This window comes from Dendropsophus ebraccatus, chromosome 1 (assembly GCF_027789765.1).
Source record: "Dendropsophus ebraccatus isolate aDenEbr1 chromosome 1, aDenEbr1.pat, whole genome shotgun sequence".
In the NCBI taxonomy this organism is placed as follows: Eukaryota; Metazoa; Chordata; class Amphibia; order Anura; family Hylidae; genus Dendropsophus; species Dendropsophus ebraccatus.
In genome coordinates, this window is record NC_091454.1 from 4,809,894 (window position 1) to 4,829,301 (window position 19,408).

General features: G+C 49.3%; 1 protein-coding gene across 1 annotated transcript; it reads left to right on the top strand.

The window, feature by feature from the left end:
- The first annotated feature begins 3,303 nt into the window (after positions 1 to 3,303).
- On the top strand, positions 3,304 to 17,360 carry LOC138787084 (zinc finger CCCH-type antiviral protein 1-like). The gene is made up of 14 exons (XM_069964220.1): positions 3,304 to 3,670; positions 7,271 to 7,406; positions 7,603 to 7,990; positions 8,771 to 9,073; positions 9,368 to 10,219; positions 13,124 to 13,186; positions 13,269 to 13,392; positions 13,478 to 13,640; positions 13,764 to 13,884; positions 14,064 to 14,160; positions 14,460 to 14,685; positions 14,768 to 14,898; positions 16,368 to 16,519; positions 16,710 to 17,360. Exons 1-14 carry the CDS (start codon positions 3,387 to 3,389, stop codon positions 16,994 to 16,996), a joined length of 3,327 nt encoding a protein of 1,108 aa, XP_069820321.1. The 5' UTR covers positions 3,304 to 3,386; the 3' UTR covers positions 16,997 to 17,360.
- Positions 17,361 to 19,408: the final 2,048 nt, after the last annotated feature.

Genomic DNA, 19,408 nt, shown 5'->3' on the forward strand with positions numbered 1-19,408 from the left:
CACCAATATGATAATCACAGGGGTTATCCAGGATTAGCTAAACATAACTGCCACAAACAGCGCCACCCCTGTCCTAAGGTTGTGTGTGGTATTGCAGCTCAGTTCCATTGAAGTAAATGGAGCTGAGATGTAATACCACACAAGACCTTTTGTTTTTATGCTTTTCATCCATGTTAGTCTAGTCTTGTTTGTTCTTGGTGTTTGCATTGTGCAGCCGCTCTTGTGAAGCTTGTTTAGTGCGATTCACTTTCTGCTCCTGCAAACAAGACGCGTGTCCACAGAGGGGTCCGGATCAGCGATGAAGGGTTTACTGGAAACTAAACGCTCAGCATTAGACTACCGGAGTCCGGAGAAGTTGGATCCCGTCCTAAGGAGTCCTAGAAAACATGGATACAGCCATAGACCATAGGCTGTATCCATATACCATAGGCCATAGACTGTATCCATACACCGGAGACCATAGGCTGTATCCATATACCATAGGGCATAGACTTTATCCATATACCATAGGCCATAGCCTGTATCCATATACCATAGCTGTATCCAAATACCATAGGGCATAGACTTTATCCATATACCATAGCCTATAAGCTAAATCCATATACTATAGGCCAGGGATGGGGAACCTTCGCCCCTCCAGCTTCGCTTTGGCTGTCCAGGCATGATGGGAATTGTAGTTTTGCAACAGCTGGAGAGCCGAAGGTTCCCTATCCCTGCCATAGGTTGTATCCATATACCATATACCATAGGCTGTATCCATGCTTTCCTGGCAACTGACTAGCAACTCAGGGGCATAGGGAAAGCTTAGGGGGTCCACAGGGGAAGCACCGGCCCAGCCATCAGGGAAGTAACCCAGGTCCTCTGGGACACAAACCAAACTAGCACACAAGGTGCTGACACAAGTGTTCAGTCTTTTTGTGGCTTTGGCTACATATTACCTACCTATCTACCTGCCAAGCTAATATGAGGGGGCTAACTACCTACCTACAGGGAGGAATTGAGGGGCTACCTACCTAATGGGGTTTACTTACTTGCTTACCTAGTGGAGGGGGGCTTCCTAATGATTAACTTGTTTTGGAGCACAAAGAGAGACTACAACTACATGGGGGCACAAAGGGAGACTACAACTATATGGGGGCACAAAGGGAGACTACAACTACATGGGGGCACAAAGGGAGACTACAACTATATGGGGGTACAACGCCCTGGCCCCTAGGGGCCACTCCGCAGTGTAGATGTTGTGAGGGTGCAGGAACCGGGGCAGCTGTAGGATGTAGTGTGGTCACGGTGTAGGCACAAGGGTGATACAGCTGGAAACCGGGCTCCTGACCATGCGGGAATACTGGGCATGCGATTCCTCGTTGTCCTTAGTCAGGGCACCAATGATCACACCAATGCCAAGGTTCAGAAACAACAGTAGTTGTATATTTATTGTAACGGTGGTAACTAGTAGCAACAGTCTCTCCGGATGCAACCGGGATTAAGGCAATGTTGAATAAAGCAGAGTAATGGGTGATGCTGCAATAGGCTGTGAGAGTAGCGTGCTGAATGATGGGAGTAGTAGTGATACTGAAGTAGAGATGCTGGGTGGAATGAGACTTGAATGAAATACTTGCTGTTGATGATTAGAGAAGATGATGATGAGACTAACTGAAGAATGACTGAAGAATCGACACCCAGATGAGAATCTTGAGACTTGAGACAGGAACACAGCCAGCGGACTGGAGCAGCAGAGCACACGCAGGCCTCTCTCTTAGCAGGGAGAGAGGACTAACACAACCTATCCCCTTGATGGTGGGGAATAGACTGAGGTAGGACAGAAAGTCACATGTTAACCCCAGCCAAAAGCTGGATGACCATTGGTGTTACCATGGAAGCAGGGCACAGTCACGTGACATCCAGCAATTGCATCATCACACCATTAGGCATATACAGAGAAATATACATGAGAAATACCATCCTTGAACACTAGGAGGCGACATAACACCTTTAGACACTGATACCTGAATACACATGCAATAAATGAATGAAATAGCAGACCTGAATACTGAGAAGGGTAACACAATACACGCAGTTTGCAGTGGACCATAGCTTTCCAGAACAGAGCTGGTTGTAATAAAAGTGTGAGCATAAGAAGGGCTGTTCTGGGACACTGCAGGGGCACAAAGGGAGACTACAACTATATGGGGGCACAAAGGGAGACTACAACTATATGGGGCCACAAAGGGAGACTACAACTATATGGGGGCACAAAGGGAGACTACAACTATATAGGGGCACAAAGGGAGACTACAACTATATGGGGGCACAAAGAGAGACTACAACTATATGGGGGCACAAAGGGAGACTACAACTATATGGGGGCACAAAGGGAGACTACAACTATATGGGGGCACAAAGAGAGACTACAACTATATGGGGGCACAAAGGGAGACTACAACTATATGGGGGCACAAAGGGAGACTACAACTATATGGGGGCACAAAGAGAGACTACAACTATATGGGGGCACAAAGGGAGACTACAACTATATGGGGGCACAAAGGGAGACTACAACTATATGGGGGCACAAAGGGAGACTACAACAATATGGGGGCACAAAGGGAGACTACAACTATATGGGGGCACAAAGGGAGACTACAACTATATGTGGGCACAAAGGGAGACTACAACTATATGGGGCACAAAGGGAGACTACAACTATATGGGGCACAAAGGGAGACTACAACTATATGTGGGCACAAAGGGAGACTACAACTATATGTGGGCACAAAGGGAGACTACAACTATATGTGGGCACAAAGGGAGACTACAACTATATGGGGGCACAAAGGGAGACTACAACTATATGTGGGCACAAAGGGAGACTACTGTATGTGGTCTCTATTAGTTAGGGGGCACTATCCCATTTTGCACTACTACTGTGTAGGGTACGAAGTGCGGCATTATTAATGCTTGAGGCACTATGGCTGTGTGAAAGGTGGGGAGAGGAAGGGGACGTCCGAGTTACAGAATTTATTTTATCTTATTTTTTTATTTTATTTTATGAATACAAACTGAACATTTGGAGAAGGACATTTTACCAGAATCCGTATTTACAGCAATAATATGAGGATGGCACAGACAATGGATGGTAACAGTAACAGGAGACCGAGCCAAATGGGACACAAAAAGATACCAGTAAATGTGCCAGTAATGTCCTCTGTAAGACAGCGGCAGAATGGAAACAGATACGGCACTGCTGCGCAGGCTCAGCTGCTTAGTTTTGTTTCTCGTGGATTCAGTCAGTGAAGGATCCACCCTCTGTAGGAGGAGGCTGTGTCTGTACAGGCACAGTGCTGAGCACAAGGCGATTACTAAACATAGAAGTCCAGGACCCCGGCATCATGTCAGACCCCACAGTCAGCCGCTTCTTGACCCAGGTTCTGTGCTCACAGGGGGGTCAGCTACACAGGGATCTGTTGGCCGACTTCTTGGAGCTTCCCATTGAACAGATAGAAGAAATCCTACAGGATGAACCTCAGAAGTTCCCTGTGGTCGGGGAGCTGGTCCTGGCCCGAAGCCCCGTGAGGATATGTGCCAAATATCTAAAGTATGAAGAAGAAGAGGAGTGCGACAAACTGCACCTGTGCCGACACTATCTACGGGGCAAGTGCCGGCAGGGCAGAAGGTAGGTGAACAGGGATAGTATTGTTATGACTTGGTCAGTAAAGAGGCGGGGAAGACACAGACAGTGGACCCTGCACTAGTCCCCGCCCACTGTCCCTGCCTACTTGCCTCATTCAGCCCTAAACGGCTGCGGACAACCACAGTGGCAGTCCCTAACTTATATATGGTGGCACACAGAACAAGGACAAGACAGACAAACACAAAAACGCAGGGACAGAAAGCCAGGTCACAACCAGAGGGCAGCAAGGTACAAAGATGGAGGCAAACAGATAGTCAGGTCAATAGTCAGGGCAGGTGGAAAGCAAGCAGGGATAGTCAGGGTACAGGAAACAATGGGTCAGCAAGAACAGATAGCAAAAAAAAGCAGATAACATAGGAAACACACTGAGCTTGCTAGGAAACCGAGACCTAATAGTCAGTGAGCGAATAACACACTGTAGATGTTAAATACTGACCTTCAACCATGGACGCCTGATAACATTGCACTCTGACTGGCTGAAAGACCCGCCAGTCACAGAGTTACCACAAGCAAAACAAAGTTAACTGTTAAGTAACCAGACAGAATTTAAAGTGCCACTGTTGTTTTACAAAACTTTTGACATGTCATAGAGACACCTCCTCATCCTGTACGGGAGGAGGTGACCGGGGAGTAATGTACAGGAGGAGGAGGAGGTGACCGGGGAGTAATGTACAGGAGGAGGAGGAGGTGACCGGGGAGTAATGTACAGGAGGAGGAGGAGGTGACCGGGGAGTAATGTACAGGACAGGAGGAGGAGGAGGAGGTGACCGGGGAGTAATGTACAGGAGGAGGAGGAGGTGACCGGGGAGTAATGTACAGGACAGGAGGAGGAGGAGGTGACCGGGGAGTAATGTACAGGAGGAGGAGGAGGTGACCGGGGAGTAATGTACAGGAGGAGGAGGAGGTGACCGGGGAGTAATGTACAGGACAGGAGGAGGAGGTGACCGGGGAGTAATGTACAGGAGGAGGAGGAGGTGACCGGGGAGTAATGTACAGGAGGAGGAGGAGGTGACCGGGGAGTAATGTACAGGACAGGAGGAGGAGGTGACCGGGGAGTAATGTACAGGACAGGAGGAGGAGGAGGTGACCGGGGAGTAATGTACAGGACAGGAGGAGGAGGAGGTGACCGGGGAGTAATGTACAGGACAGGAGGAGGAGGAGGTGACCGGGGAGTAATGTACAGGACAGGAGGAGGAGGAGGTGACCGGGGAGTAATGTACAGGAGGAGGAGGAGGTGACCGGGGAGTAATGTACAGGAAAGGAGGAGGAGGTGACCGGGGAGTAATGTACAGGAGGAGGAGGAGGTGACCGGGGAGTAATGTACAGGAGGAGGAGGAGGTGACCGGGGAGTAATGTACAGGACAGGAGGAAGAGGTGACCGGGGAGTAATGTACAGGACAGGAGGAAGAGGTGACCGGGGAGTAATGTACAGGACAGGAGGAGGAGGAGGTGACCGGGGAGTAATGTACAGGAGGAGGAGGAGGTGACCGGGGAGTAATGTACAGGAGGAGGAGGTGACTGGGGAGTAATGTACAGGACAGGAGGAAGAGGTGACCGGGGAGTAATGTACAGGACAGGAGGAGGAGGAGGTGACCGGGGAGTAATGTACAGGAGGAGGAGGAGGTGACCGGGGAGTAATGTACAGGAGGAGGAGGAGGAGGTGACCGGGGAGTAATGTACAGGACAGGAGGAGGAGGAGGTGACCGGGGAGTAATGTACAGGAGGAGGAGGAGGTGACCGGGGAGTAATGTACAGGACAGGAGGAGGAGGTGACCGGGGAGTAATGTACAGGAGGAGGAGGAGGTGACCGGGGAGTAATGTACAGGAGGAGGAGGAGGTGACCGGGGAGTAATGTACAGGACAGGAGGAAGAGGTGACCGGGGAGTAATGTACAGGACAGGAGGAGGAGGAGGTGACCGGGGAGTAATGTACAGGAGGAGGAGGAGGTGACCGGGGAGTAATGTACAGGACAGGAGGAGGAGGAGGTGACCGGGGAGTAATGTACAGGACAGGAGGAGGAGGAGGTGACCGGGGAGTAATGTACAGGACAGGAGGAGGAGGAGGTGACCGGGGAGTAATGTACAGGAGGAGGAGGTGACCGGGGAGTAATGTACAGGAGGAGGAGGAGGAGGTGACCAGGGAGTAATGTACAGGACAGGAGGAGGAGGAGGTGACCGGGTAGTAATGTACAGGAGGAGGAGGAGGTGACCGGGTAGTAATGTACAGGAGAAGGAGGAGGTGACCAGGGAGTAATGTACAGGAGGAGGAGGTGACCGGGGAGTAATGTACAGGAGAAGGAGGAGGAAGTGACTGGGGAGTAATGTACAGGAGGAGGAGGAGGAGGTGACCGGCGAGTAATGTACAGGACAGGAGGAGGAGGTGACGGGGAGTAATATACAGGACAGGAGGAGGTGACCGGGGAGTAATGTACAGGAGGAGGAGGAGGTGACCGGGGAGTAATGTACAGGACAGGAGGAGGAGGTGACCGGGGAGTAATGTACAGGAGGAGGAGGAGGTGACCGGGGAGTAATGTACAGGAGGAGGAGGAGGTGACCGGGGAGTAATGTACAGGAGGAGGAGGTGACCGGGGAGTAATGTACAGGAGGAGGAGGAGGTGACCGGGGAGTAATGTACAGGAGGAGGAGGTGACCGGGGAGTAATGTACAAGAGGAGGAGGAGGTGACCGGGGAGTAATGTACAGGAGGAGGAGGAGGTGACCGGGGAGTAATGTACAGGAGGAGGAGGAGGTGACCGGGGAGTAATGTACAGGAGGAGGAGGAGGAGGTGACCGGGGAGTAATGTACAGGACAGGAGGAGGAGGAGGAGGTGACCAGGGAGTAATGTACAAGAGGAGGAGGTGACCGGGGAGTAATGTACAGGACAGGAGGAGGTGACCGGGGAGTAATGTACAGGAGGAGGAGGTGGTGACCGGGGAGTAATGTACCGGAGGAGGAGGAGGTGACCGGGGAGTAATGTACAGGAGGAGGAGGAGGTGACCGGGGAGTAATGTACAGGAGGAGGAGGAGGAGGTGACCGGGGAGTAATGTACAGGACAGGAGGAGGAGGAGGTGACCGGGGAGTAATGTACAGGACAGGAGGAGGAGGAGGTGACCGGGGAGTAATGTACAGGACAGGAGGAGGAGGAGGTGGCCGGGGAGTAATCTACAGGAGGAGGAGGAGGAGGTGACGACCGGGGAGTAATGTACAGGACAGGAGGAGGAGGAGGAGGTGACCGGGGAGTAATGTACAGGAGGAGGAGGAGGTGGCCGGGGAGTAATCTACAGGAGGAGGAGGAGGAGGAGGTGACTGGGGAGTAATGTACAGGACAGGAGGAGGAGGAGGTGGCCGGGGAGTAATGTACAGGAGGAGGAGGAGGTGTCCGGGGAGTGATGTACAGGAGGAGGAGGAGGTGGCCGGGGAGTAATGTACAGGAGGAGGAGGAGGTGGCCGGGGAGTAATGTACAGGACAGGAGGAGGAGGAGGTGGCCGGGGAGTAATGTACAGGACAGCAGACAGTATCTCACTTGCCAGGCTTAGATACGACATCTCCACAGCCTGTATCACTTGTTTCCTCTGTTTTAGGACACGGTGCACGTTCTCCCATGATATTTCATCAGATCATAACCGGACGGTGCTGAAGGCCAATGAGATCAGCGGACTGAGTGAGGAAGAAATAAAAGTTCTCCTGTTCCAGAATGATGACAATTTACTGCCAGAGGTGAGAACAATACAAGGGGGCTAATAAGGCCACCCCTTACATCAATCAGGTAGGGTGGGGGAGAGGGCCGGTGTGCATGCTGCTGCACAGCCCAGCCATCAGGTATCATTTACCTATTTTATCTATCAGCTATAGGTTACTATAATTACTCTGACACTGTCCATCTATGTAATATGACCTTTGTTGTATTGTACAGGTGTGTCGGCAGTATGTATGTAATGAGTGTGATCACGGTGAGGATTGCTCACGGCTTCACGTTTGCAGTTACTTCATACGAGGAGAATGTAATCGTCGCACTTGTAATCGCTCCCACCACCTCCTGGAGTTCGGCTCTGATCTGTTACTCACTCGCTGTCATATGTCTGAGAAGACTGTTCAGAACTTTCAGATGTTGTGTAACGTGAAACACAATGAACGACTCCAGACACTGAGGGAAGAGGGCAGGAAGGATCAGCAGAAGAGGCAGCCCGGAGCACAGAGGGGCAGAGGAGGAGGACGAGGAAGACCCCGGAACAGAAAACAGGGGGATCCTCAGGGTGGGGCACGAGGCAAGAGTCAGGGGGGACAACAACAACAGAGAGAAGGTATGGGATAGTTATACATGTAGTCACTGCCCCGCCCCCTGTATGACATCACTGATATAACAGTAATATAATGGCATGATCACAGCCCCGCCCCCTGTATGACATCACTGATATAACAGTAATATAAAGGAATGATCACAGCCCCGCCCCCTGTATGACATCACTGATATAACAGTAATATAATGGCATGATCACAGCCCCGCCCCCTGTATGACATCATGGATATAACAGTAATATAAAGGCATGATCACAGCCCCGTCCTCTGTATGACATCACTGATATAACAGTAATATAATGATGTGTTATCATAGCCCCGCCCCCTGTATAACATCACTGATATAAGAGTAATATAATATGTGATTACAACCCCGCCCCTATATAACATCACTGATATAACAGTAATATGACATGTAATCATAGTGCCTTGTATGACATCACTGATATAACAGTAATATAAGTGATCATAGCCCCGCCCCCTGTATGACATCACGGATATAACAGTAATATAATGGCATGATCACAGCCTTGCCCCCTGTATGACATCATGGATATAACAGTAATGTGATATGTGATCATAGCCCCGCCCCCTGTATGACATCACTGATATAACAGTAATATAATATGTGATTACAGCCCCGCCCCCCTGTATGACATCACTGATATAACAGTAATATGACGTGATCACAGCCCCGCCATGTTTCCTAATAACGTCCTATCATTGTGCCCTATTATCTCATGTAAGGAGAAGATTGATGGAGCAATGTCCGATGTTTATTGTAGGGTTCCAGTCCAGGGGGAGATCAGGCAGCCGTCCAGCATCGGAGAGCGGGGACAGTCAGCTTTGTTGTTCTGGAGAAGACGATGAGAATAACGATGAAGCTTTTGAAGCTCGGATATTGAGCGATTGGTTTAATTCCCCATTGGGGGAGTCCAACAATCGAAGAGCTTCAAGATTTTCTTCTGGGATGTCATCAGGAAGGAATCACCCAACCCCGACTGTATACACATCCAAAGTGGGGAATTCTAGGGCCGATGTTCAGTCCACATTACCGGTGACTCCACCTAAAGAGTCCGCTCAGCCAGGTACGGCTCCCCGTAGTATGCGTCACCACTAATCTATACTAAAGTTATGACTAGTGTTTAGCCAACTTGATGAAATGTTTGGGTTTGGCAATGGTCGCCGAACCTGAACTCACTCCCAGCGACTGGAGAAGTTCGGTGGCCACCCATGCCAGCTATGACTGTATCCATGTCTTCCCGGACTCCTAGGGCGGCCTAAGTCATTCAAGTTCGGAGAATGTTACCAAACCCAAACAGTTTGGCAAGTCCGCTCAACACTAGTTATGACCCATATTAAATCAATACTTCTACCCACAGGATTCCCAGCCGGATTATCGTCTTCTTCTTCCACCCCCTCTGCCCCTCAGACAAAACCAACCACTGAAGGTCCAGTTAATCCTCCTCCATCATCTGCTGTTCGACCCAGCAAACCAGTTACACTACCTGTGAGAAGCCCATCAGCTGCCGATTCTGTTATACCCGTGCCCCCCAAAGTGGTGAACCCATCCACTGCTCCAGTGCTACCTACAGGACCAAGCAGATTGGTAGATCCTCCTATTAACAGTCCATCTGTCACTCAGAGGAAACCGGTTCCCCCCACCATGGTGAACCCATCCACTGCTCCAGTGCTACCTACAGGACCAAGCAGATTGGTAGATCCTCCTATTAATAGTCCATCTGTCACTCAGAGGAAACCAGTTCCCCCCACAGTGGTGAACCCATCCACTGCTCCAGTGCTACTTACAACACCAAGCAGATTGGTAGAGTCTCATATTAATAGTCCATCTGTTCCTCAGGACAAACTGGTGACCCCCATTTCAAGCCCATACAGACCTCAACCAGTTGTCACTACCACCATCAAACCAGTTTTTCCCCCATCAGCAAGTCCTCCTAGTGCTCCATCAACATCTGATACCAGACTGGTAAATTCTCATACCAAAGGTCTCCAATGGCTAAAACCAGTCCAACCACAACCTCCACTTGCCTCCTCCTCTGGTAAGCCCCAAGCCAACGTAAAACCTGTGACAAAAGCGGAGCCTAAAGACTTATACAAAGTATCCATTTTGCACGAAGATCTGCTAGATGATGTGACTACAAACTCTTCACATCTAAGTTATCAGTGGGAGAGATCATCAGCGAATGGTGCCACCTACCTGCCTCCAAAGAGACGTGAGTACATGGGACATTTAGGGGAGAATGATGTGTGGTTGCAGCGTGCTTCTGTGTGATAATGCCACAGGCTGAGGAGAAGACAGGAGAAGAATACAGCATCTGTAATGTTCTGCTGTGTGGCACAACGTTTTGTAGCAGTTCTGGGCAGGATACTGACAGGAGAGCTGGGGAAGAGGTGTAGAGGATGTAATGAAAAACCGAGGGAATGTAAAGCATTCTGAGAATTGTAGCACTGAGCAACTTCTCAACTAGGAAGTAGTGGCAGGGGAGAAAACTTTGCACAAAACAAGTGGATTCTTTGTGGTGTCAGAATAGGGGGCGGACAGGGACACAAAGTAGGTTTGTATTACCCGATGTCGGAGTATTCTTCTAATTCATGATTAATTCTGATGTTTTATTTTCCCATAATCATATACAGGTTATATAGAGAGTCAATTCAGAGTGGAAGACCGCAATAGTCTTTTGTGCCCCCCTAATCCATATTATACCATGTATAAAATACAACCAGATTATAGCGTGCTGTAGAGATAATGGACATGCAATCATAAACGCAACAGCATATGGGGGAGCGAGATTGGACCCCATGGCGGTACCCTTTCTCTGTACATAATACCCATCCCCATGGTGAAAGGAATTCTCATACAGAATAAATGTGCCAGGGTAATCTGTGTGCATACAAGTTACTTTACATAACAGCGAATAACAATCGTTGTAATCAGAACACGAGGAAGCAATAAGCAGGTGAATCCTACTGTAGGGAACCTATTATATAACCGTAATAAGAAGGCAGAATGTGTTTGTATACCTGCCCATAAGTGCAACCGTGTAGCAGAACGCCATACAAGCAGTACAATATGGGAATGTAGTAGTGTGATGCCTATTTCTCTGGATTTTACATATACCCAGAGGAGAAGGGAGAGGAAGCCACCTTGCGGAATCTCAGAGTCAGGCATCAGGAGAGCGGGAATCGGGCCATGTCATACCGGAAGAAAGGGAAACCTCCCCTGCCTAAGCAGTGCGTCCTGCAGTGACCTCACTACGGGGGACACATCCCCTCACCCCCACACAGGTAACACATTCTCCATCAACACATGGCTTTACCTGTACCTCAGACTTGGTTCTCTACATGATAACGTGTGATACATTGTATGTCATCTACACGGTACAGTCGGATACAATTTGATTCCTTCTAGTCTTTATATTTCCCTGTTTTTTCGGTCTTTATCTTGACGCTTCACTATCCACATGATTTACACTCTTTATTACTCTTTACTTTTAGACTTTTTTCTTTACTATTTTCTTATGACCCTGAAGTGCACATGCTGGAGGAGTCGGACGCACAATGCGGAGCCGCTTACTACTAATATGGAGCCAAGTGACCCAGGACCCTGCTCACTCATTTTCACACCTGCTTTTCAGGATGTCCTTGTCGATTGTATCAATAAATAGTATTTGCAGCAGTATTGGCAGTGTGTTGGTGTTCTTTTTCCCCATCTATAGTTTCTGGGGTAGCACCTGTCCTTCCCGTCCCCGTGTGCAGTAACCCACCAGGTTGAGTCCATGTTGGGAGGACATAAGTGTGGAGGATCCTGTCTTTATCCTTGACACCCTCACCTCCTTAGTTCCCCTATTTGGTTAGTCCTTTGGGTGACCCAGTACAGTATCCCCAGACCCCAGTGTCCTCCATATTTTTTCCTTGGTTTTCATGTAGTCACCCTCTAGGGTGATTTCGCTCAGCCGGTCTTACAACAGTCAAAAAAACTGAAAGAGTCTAAGATGTGCGGACAATTTTTCCTTATTTTCCTGTCTTACAACAGTGACATACCCCTTCTATATCCTACTATATATTCTCCTATTGGGGGTTTTCCAGTCTGGTTATAGAGTGACTCAATATTCCTAGCAGGACTCTTTTGGTGGCACAGTTTACCAACCCCTCCTTTTTTCTGTTAATATGAGCTCTAACCCCCAGCCTGACCCCTTGAGAATATATTGCCAATACCACCACCACATCACGTAATGCTGCTGCATATTGTCCCATAGTCCTTATATACAACTGACATGGAGACAGGGTGGGATGTATTCCTCACGCTGCACTATACTTACCCCCCTGGTTCCTTCTGCACTATACTTACCCTCTTGGTTCCTGCTGCACTGTACTTACCCTTCTGGTTCCTGCTGCACTATACTTACCTTCCTGGTTCCTGCTGCACTGTACTTACCCTCCGGGTTCATGCTACACTGTACTTGCCCTCCTGGTTTCTGCTGCACTTTACTTACCCCCCTGGTTCCTTCTTCACTATACTTACCCTCTTTACCCTCCTTATTCTAGCTGCTTTGCTCTATATACCACGGCCCATGGCACAGCACTTTGCTGTTTGTTTTGGTCACTATGACATACAGCAGGAGTGGCCAATCCCCTTGTGACGATTCCTGCTCGCCTGATTATTGACACTGAGCTTCAGAAACATGTTGGATTCCTCTCTCTCCTCCTCGGGGTATCCCTCCGCTACATTCCCATACTGTATGATATTGTGTGACCTCCTGCTACGCGCCTCCTCTGATGGCCAGGTATATAGGCCCATTCTGCACTCTTATTACGGCTCTACACCCTGCATCCTCCGTCCTATGCTGCCCGCTGCTGGTGGACCTCACTTTCTTGTTGTTGTCTCTATGAAATGTTAAATGACAGTAACACCCAAAGGTAAGTAAGTATGTAAGTAAGTATGGTTGGGTATAGTGGCCGAATCAAGCAGGAAAGATCCTACACGTTCAATACCTACCTAGAACTTATCATCCGGTGTAAGCAGCATTGACTTATTGGTGTATTGCATTGTGGGAGATGTGGGGTTTCTATTTGCCGCCCTTGATGTAATTGGAATACGTGATTTATTTATTTTTTAGAAGACTCTGACCAAGTCCTGGAGATCTGTCTTTCTAATCTTTGGAAGTTCTGTAAGTTAGGAGGTAAGTGCCCCCTGGAGGTATTAGGAGGAGCCCCTGGTTGGGAAGGATTGTGGTGGGTAACGCAAGGTTCTCCTATCTGCAGCGTGTTGTCCGCACATGCATTACAACCTGCCGTACCGCTGGCAGATATACAACGGAACCAACTGGGAAGACATCTCCAAGATGGAGAAGGTGGAGAAAGGCTTTTGCGACCCGAACATCGACAGGTACGGACGCACAGAACCGCGGGTGAGGTTTCATGTATAGTGATAGTAGCATTACCAGATAACTCCTCCCACTTGTTGTTCACAGGGCAGAATCAGTTGACTTTGTGACTATGAGATCCGGCGTGCACCGCGTCCGTCGCCTCTCCACCGTCTCATCGGTCATGAAGCCGCCTGAATACGTTCTGACCACTGAGTGGCTGTGGTACTGTAGGGATGAATACCGCTCCTGGACAGAATACGGCCATAATGTACGTTGGTGCGGGGCTCCCGCTCATCCTTAGGGGTGCAGCTATGGGGGTTGGGGGAAAGGAAGGGTTCTGGTAGACATCAAAGATCTCCGAGATATTTTTTTTTAATTTTCTCTTTTTTAGAACGTGAAAGAAATGAGTTCCACTATTTCATCTTCAGACCTGGAGAACGTCTATCTCTCTGATCGCACCGCCATCATTCCTTTCACTATTGATGACCAGCGCTATGAGATTAACTCCCGAGGTAAGAGCGTCCATGATGTGGCCATACATTGCCAAAGGTGTTTGGTCCTCTGTCTCTGTCAATGGTCGGTAAACCTTTGGCCTCAGCCCTCATTAATGTCCTGACGCAAACGTGAAAAAGTTTTTGTGGAACACCCCTTTAAGATGTTAAGTTCTCCTTTAACAATTGTCTTGTTTCAGAAATGAAGCAGAGGAACATTGTGTACAAGACGGAGAAGGACGTGCGGAGGAGACCGAGATATCTGAGCTGTGAAGATGTAAAATTACTGAGAGGAAGGTGAGACCATCACATCATCTATATCAGGAAAGTAGCACCTCTCGAATGCAATACCGATATGCTGGGTGCCAGAGCATAGACCCCTGATCACCAGTCCGACCACCGAATAACAAGCCAAAGCCCGCAGAACACAGAACATCTAAAACTGAAGCTTCGTTTCGGTCCTCAAATTACGAAAATGGTCCCATTGACGTTGCGTCACTGTTAGATGTTTTATCATTGAATACAGTTGCCATTTTTGGATCCACTACAGGATGCCGCCATGTTATTTTTTAACCCTCTACTTTTTATACCTTTAGTACAAAATCATCAGCACCTCAGTCCCTCCTGAAGTCAGCGGCATCCCCCTGGACATCAGCCACTTCCCCCCGGACATCAGCTGCATCCCCCCGGACATCAGCCGCATCCCCCCTGACATCAGCCGCTGCCCCCCGGACATCAGCCGCTGACCCCCTGACCCCCCTGAAGGCTGACATCTATCCGAGGTCATGGGACAGGTCGGCCCTGCCAGAGAAAGGCTGTAAGGTAATGTACAGAGTCCCTGTGACCCCTGACTACAGGATGACACATGACAGGAGGTGACAACTTCTCTTCTTCTCCCTCACAGAAAGTTCTTATCCCCGAGACATCCAGTGAGTTCTCGGAAATTGTCAGCAGCTTCACCAAGACGGTCAGCGGGCATGTGGTCAAGAAGCTGTGGCGTCTCCAGAACCCGACTCTGTGGAAGGTGTTCCACTCGTACGTCAGCTTTCATTTCATGTCTAGAGGTTTCAGCGTATATTCTGTGTAAGGTGGTATAGATCTGGAGAGGTGACCTCAGAATGTGATGCCCCAGCTCATTGGGAACCCATCCCCCATCACCATGTATGGTGGGACCCTACAGAGACAGGATGCCCCAGCACATTGTGCCTCCCTCTCCCGTCACTATGGGTGGAGGACCCTACAGAGAGAGGATGTCCAAGCTCATTGTGCTTCCCTCTCCCGTCACTATGGGTGGACCCTACAGAGAGAGGATGTCCCAGCTCATTGGGCCTCCATCTTCCGTCACTATGGGTGGACCCTACAGAGAGAGGATGCCCCAGCACATTGTGCCTCCCTCTCCCGTCACTATGGGTGGAGGACCCGACAGAGAGAGGATGCCCCAGCTCATTGTGCCTCCCTCTTCCGTCACTATGGGTGGAACCCTACAGAGAGAGGATGACCCAGCTCATTGTGCCTCCCTCTTCCGTCACTATGGGAGGACCCTACAGAGAGAGAATGCTTCAGTTCATTGTGCCTCCATCTCCCGCCACTATGGTGGGACCCTACAGTGAGAGGATGCTCCAGCTCATTGGGCCTCCCTCTACCATCACTATGGTGGAACCCTACAGAGAGAGGATGTCCCAGCTCATTGTGCCTCCATCTTCCATCACTATGGTGGAACCCTACAGTGAGAGCATGCTCCAGCTCATTGTGCCCCCATCTCCCATGACTATGGTGGAACCCTACAGAGAGAGGATACCCTAGCTCATTGTGTCTCCATCTCCCGTCACTATGATGGAACCCTACAGAATGAGGATGTCCAAGCTTATTGTGCCTCCCTCTTCCGTCACTATGGGTGGACCCTACAGAGAGAGGATGCTTCATTTCATTGTGCCTCCATCTCCCGCCACTATGGTGGGACCCTACAGTGAGAGGATGCTCCAGCTCATTGGGCCTCCCTCTACCATCGCTATGGTGGAACCCTACAGAGAGGCGATGCCCCAGCTCATTGTGCCTCCATCTCCCGTCACTGTGATGGAACCCTACAGAATGAGGATGTCCAAGCTTATTGTGGCCCTATCTCCTGTCACTATGGTGGGACCCTACAGAGAGAGGATGTCCCAGCTCATAGTGCCTCCATCTCCTGTCACTATGGTGGAACCCTACAGAATGAGGATGTCCGAGCTTATTGTGGCCCTATCTCCTGTCACTATGGTGGAACCCTACAGAGAGAGGATACCCCAGCACATTGGGCCTCCATCTCCTGTCACTATGGTGGGACCCTACAGAGAGAGGATGCCCCAGCACATTGGGCCTCCATCTCCAGTCACTATGGGTGAGGAACCCTACAGAGAGAGGATACCCCGGCTCATTTGGCCTCCATCTCCAGTCACTATGGGTGGAGTCCTTGATCAGTTGGGTCTCTGTCTTTATAATGTTAATTTTTTTTTTTTTTTGCTTTTAAGGCAAAAGGAAGAGATGGTGAAAGTGTCTCAGGGACAAGATGTGAAGGAAATGCGGCTGTTTCATGGCGCGGTGCAGACGCACGTCCACATCATCCACAATGAAGGTTTTGACTGGAACATCTGTGGCTTTCATGGTTTTGGGTACGGGCAAGGTAGGAAGTTCTGATTGGAGGGCTGTTTGATTTCCCATAACCCTGCATGAGCCAATCAGAAGCCGCTTGTGTCCCCTTTAAAAGTGTGAATGCATAGTATCAGATCAGTAACAACTACAGCTCCCAGCATGGCCTTGGGTTCCTCTATGATTTTCTGTATTTTCCCGGTGACGTTGCGTTCTCCCCATAGGAAATTACTTTGCTCGAGACGCCTTGTATGCCGACAACTACTCCGTTCCAGCACCTGACGGGACGCAGTCAATGTTCATAGCTCGTGTGCTGGTGGGAGACTACGCTACAGGAAGCCCCCAAATGACGAGTCCACCGCTAAGACCCAACAGTATCACGCGGCGCTATGACTCCTGTGTGGATAACATCATCAACCCCGCCATCTTTGTGGTGTTTAAGAGGCATCAGATCTATCCTGAGTATCTCCTGGAATACGAAAAACAGAAGAAATCCTGTGTTATCTGCTGAACGAACCCGGAATGTCTCCCGAAACCTGACGCAATAGTAACGAAAACGAGTGTGATACAGTGACCAATCAGAACGCTGCATGTTAGGAGATGGAGTGGAAATTGCATTGAGCCCAGTGGAAACACTTAGGGGGGGAGTTATCCAGGGCTTTGCTCCTATTCTTAGGTAAATAATTGGATTTTGGATCCTATTTTTGGTCTAAGTTCTATTTATGAACCGGTATTCGATGAGTGAATATTTTTTAGATGCAACTTTTTAAAATTTGCCTCTTTTAAGTATTTACCCAAAAGTTCCCATAATCCGGGATTAACGCCCAATTTATCATTTGTGAATTTTTCATAAGTCGCACAAACTGTGCAGGCTGACGTCTTTTTTTTTTCAATTTTTGTGACTTTTTACATTCACTACGGCAGTGCTACATTTTTATAAATCAGTCACACGATATTGGGACAAAAGAAGAGTCGCACACATTAGACTCCTTAGTAGATGCCCCCTACATCTCGCCGTATGCATCACCTCAGAACATGCAGCACAGGCGCTGAGTCACCAGGGGCAGCAGAGAGCTGTAGTGATGGCAGAATGGTGAATGCAGCTCTGGATGTGACACAGAATATGACATTCATCCTCTGAGATGAAGGTGTATAGTAGGGATACCGATTTGTCCTTTACTCTTAACTAAAATCGATGTTTATGGGGCTGCACCCCAATCGAATCTACTTTAATCTGGGGGTGCACCCTAGAAAAGCCTGATGGGCCCCTGAGCCCCTAGGCGAGGATTAGTGAGGTCATCGTGCAGGCACGGTGACATCATTTGATTTGTTGGGCTCTAATGCTGGAACCCTTTATCTACAATGAGTGGCAGACCTGTAAACCTGTGCCTGTGGGCCCCTGAAGCTTTAGGGCCAGTGGTATTAGGAGCCCCTGGTTACACTGCCCGGCATTGGGAGCCCTTGGTAACACTGCACGGCCCCGGGAGCCCCTGGCAACACTGCACAACATCGGGAGCCCCTGGTAAGACTGCACGACACCGGGAGCCCCAGGTAACACTGCACGACACCGGGAGCCCCTGGCAACACTGCACAACATCGGGAGCCCCTGGTAAGACTGCACGACACCGGGAGCCCCAGGTAACACTGCACGACACCGGGAGCCCCTGGTAACACTGCCCGGCACCAGGAGCCCCTGGGTTTTGAACCATATGAATTCCCGCTCTTGTAAATCTGGACTCCGGTCCATCGCCTGTGTTTAATCCCCCCGATCCCCCAGGACAGGAGGGTAAAAAACTCTGTGATCAGAATTTTTTTTCTTTGTAAAATCACAAATAATTCTTCAGAAATCAGTGACTTTTGCAAAGATAAAGTTCTTAAAGCGATTGTCATCTTTTTGGCAAGGATCTGTGATGCTCTCTGTTAAAAGGAGCATTCTCTAAAAGGGGTGATATACATAAACCTCATATTAAATGAACCCAAATACCCTCATCCCATTGGTGGGACCTGAACACATCTTACACTTACGGCCATTACACTTAGCTTGGGAGGTTTGGGGGAAAAAAAGGGTCATTGTGAGAAACCCCTTTAAATTAAGCTGCTGTAATAGCTCCATCTAGTGGATGTTTGTATCAAGAGTTTTATGTTAGCTGGAATACAAAGCCACTTGAAGACCCTGGTGGACTCATTGCTTCTGGTCCATAGAATGTACCGTAGAACCAACAGAGTCTACAGACCCCCTCTCTATCTAAGTCTATGACATCATCGCTGCTATGGTGACATCATCCTCCAGCATTGTAGGTGTAGGTGATTATGCACATTATACTTTATCCTGCAGTTATTTTCAGGTTTAGAGTTTGCAGCTAGGGGTCGTACACATATAGGATAGAGCGCCCCCTATGTATGCGCCTGTGAACTCTCATCATTTCTCATTGTGTTAGCATAGCCTCCTATAGTAATATGTTATAATAATGCACTCATGTCAGCTTCGTTATCTTGTTTCTTGGTTTCACACTATCCTTACAATAAAAGTTGGACGCGGCTCCTGTGTCACTGAATTGCTGCGAGGGCGTTTAGCTGCCTCTAACCTTAAGTGCGGCGAGGAGCCATAAGGGGGGTCTCTGCGACCTACTGGTTGTTGGGGGGGTGGGGGTGAGAAAGGGGGATGGGGTGTAGGACAGGTCTTTGTGGCGCAACAAAGAAATTATCCATGAGGCAGGAAAACCCGGGGATAAGCCTGAAGCCAGGAAATCCTGAAGTTCGGAGCTTCCCATTTCCAGATGGCTGAAGCGGAGCCCCACATGAAGAACACAATGGCGGCAACGCAATGTCCTGGAACCCATGGGCCACAGCGGGGTTCTTCTTCAGTTCAGTCGGCACTAAGGTATATGTCTTCGCTTAAGAATTGGGGCGGCATCGGTGGCAG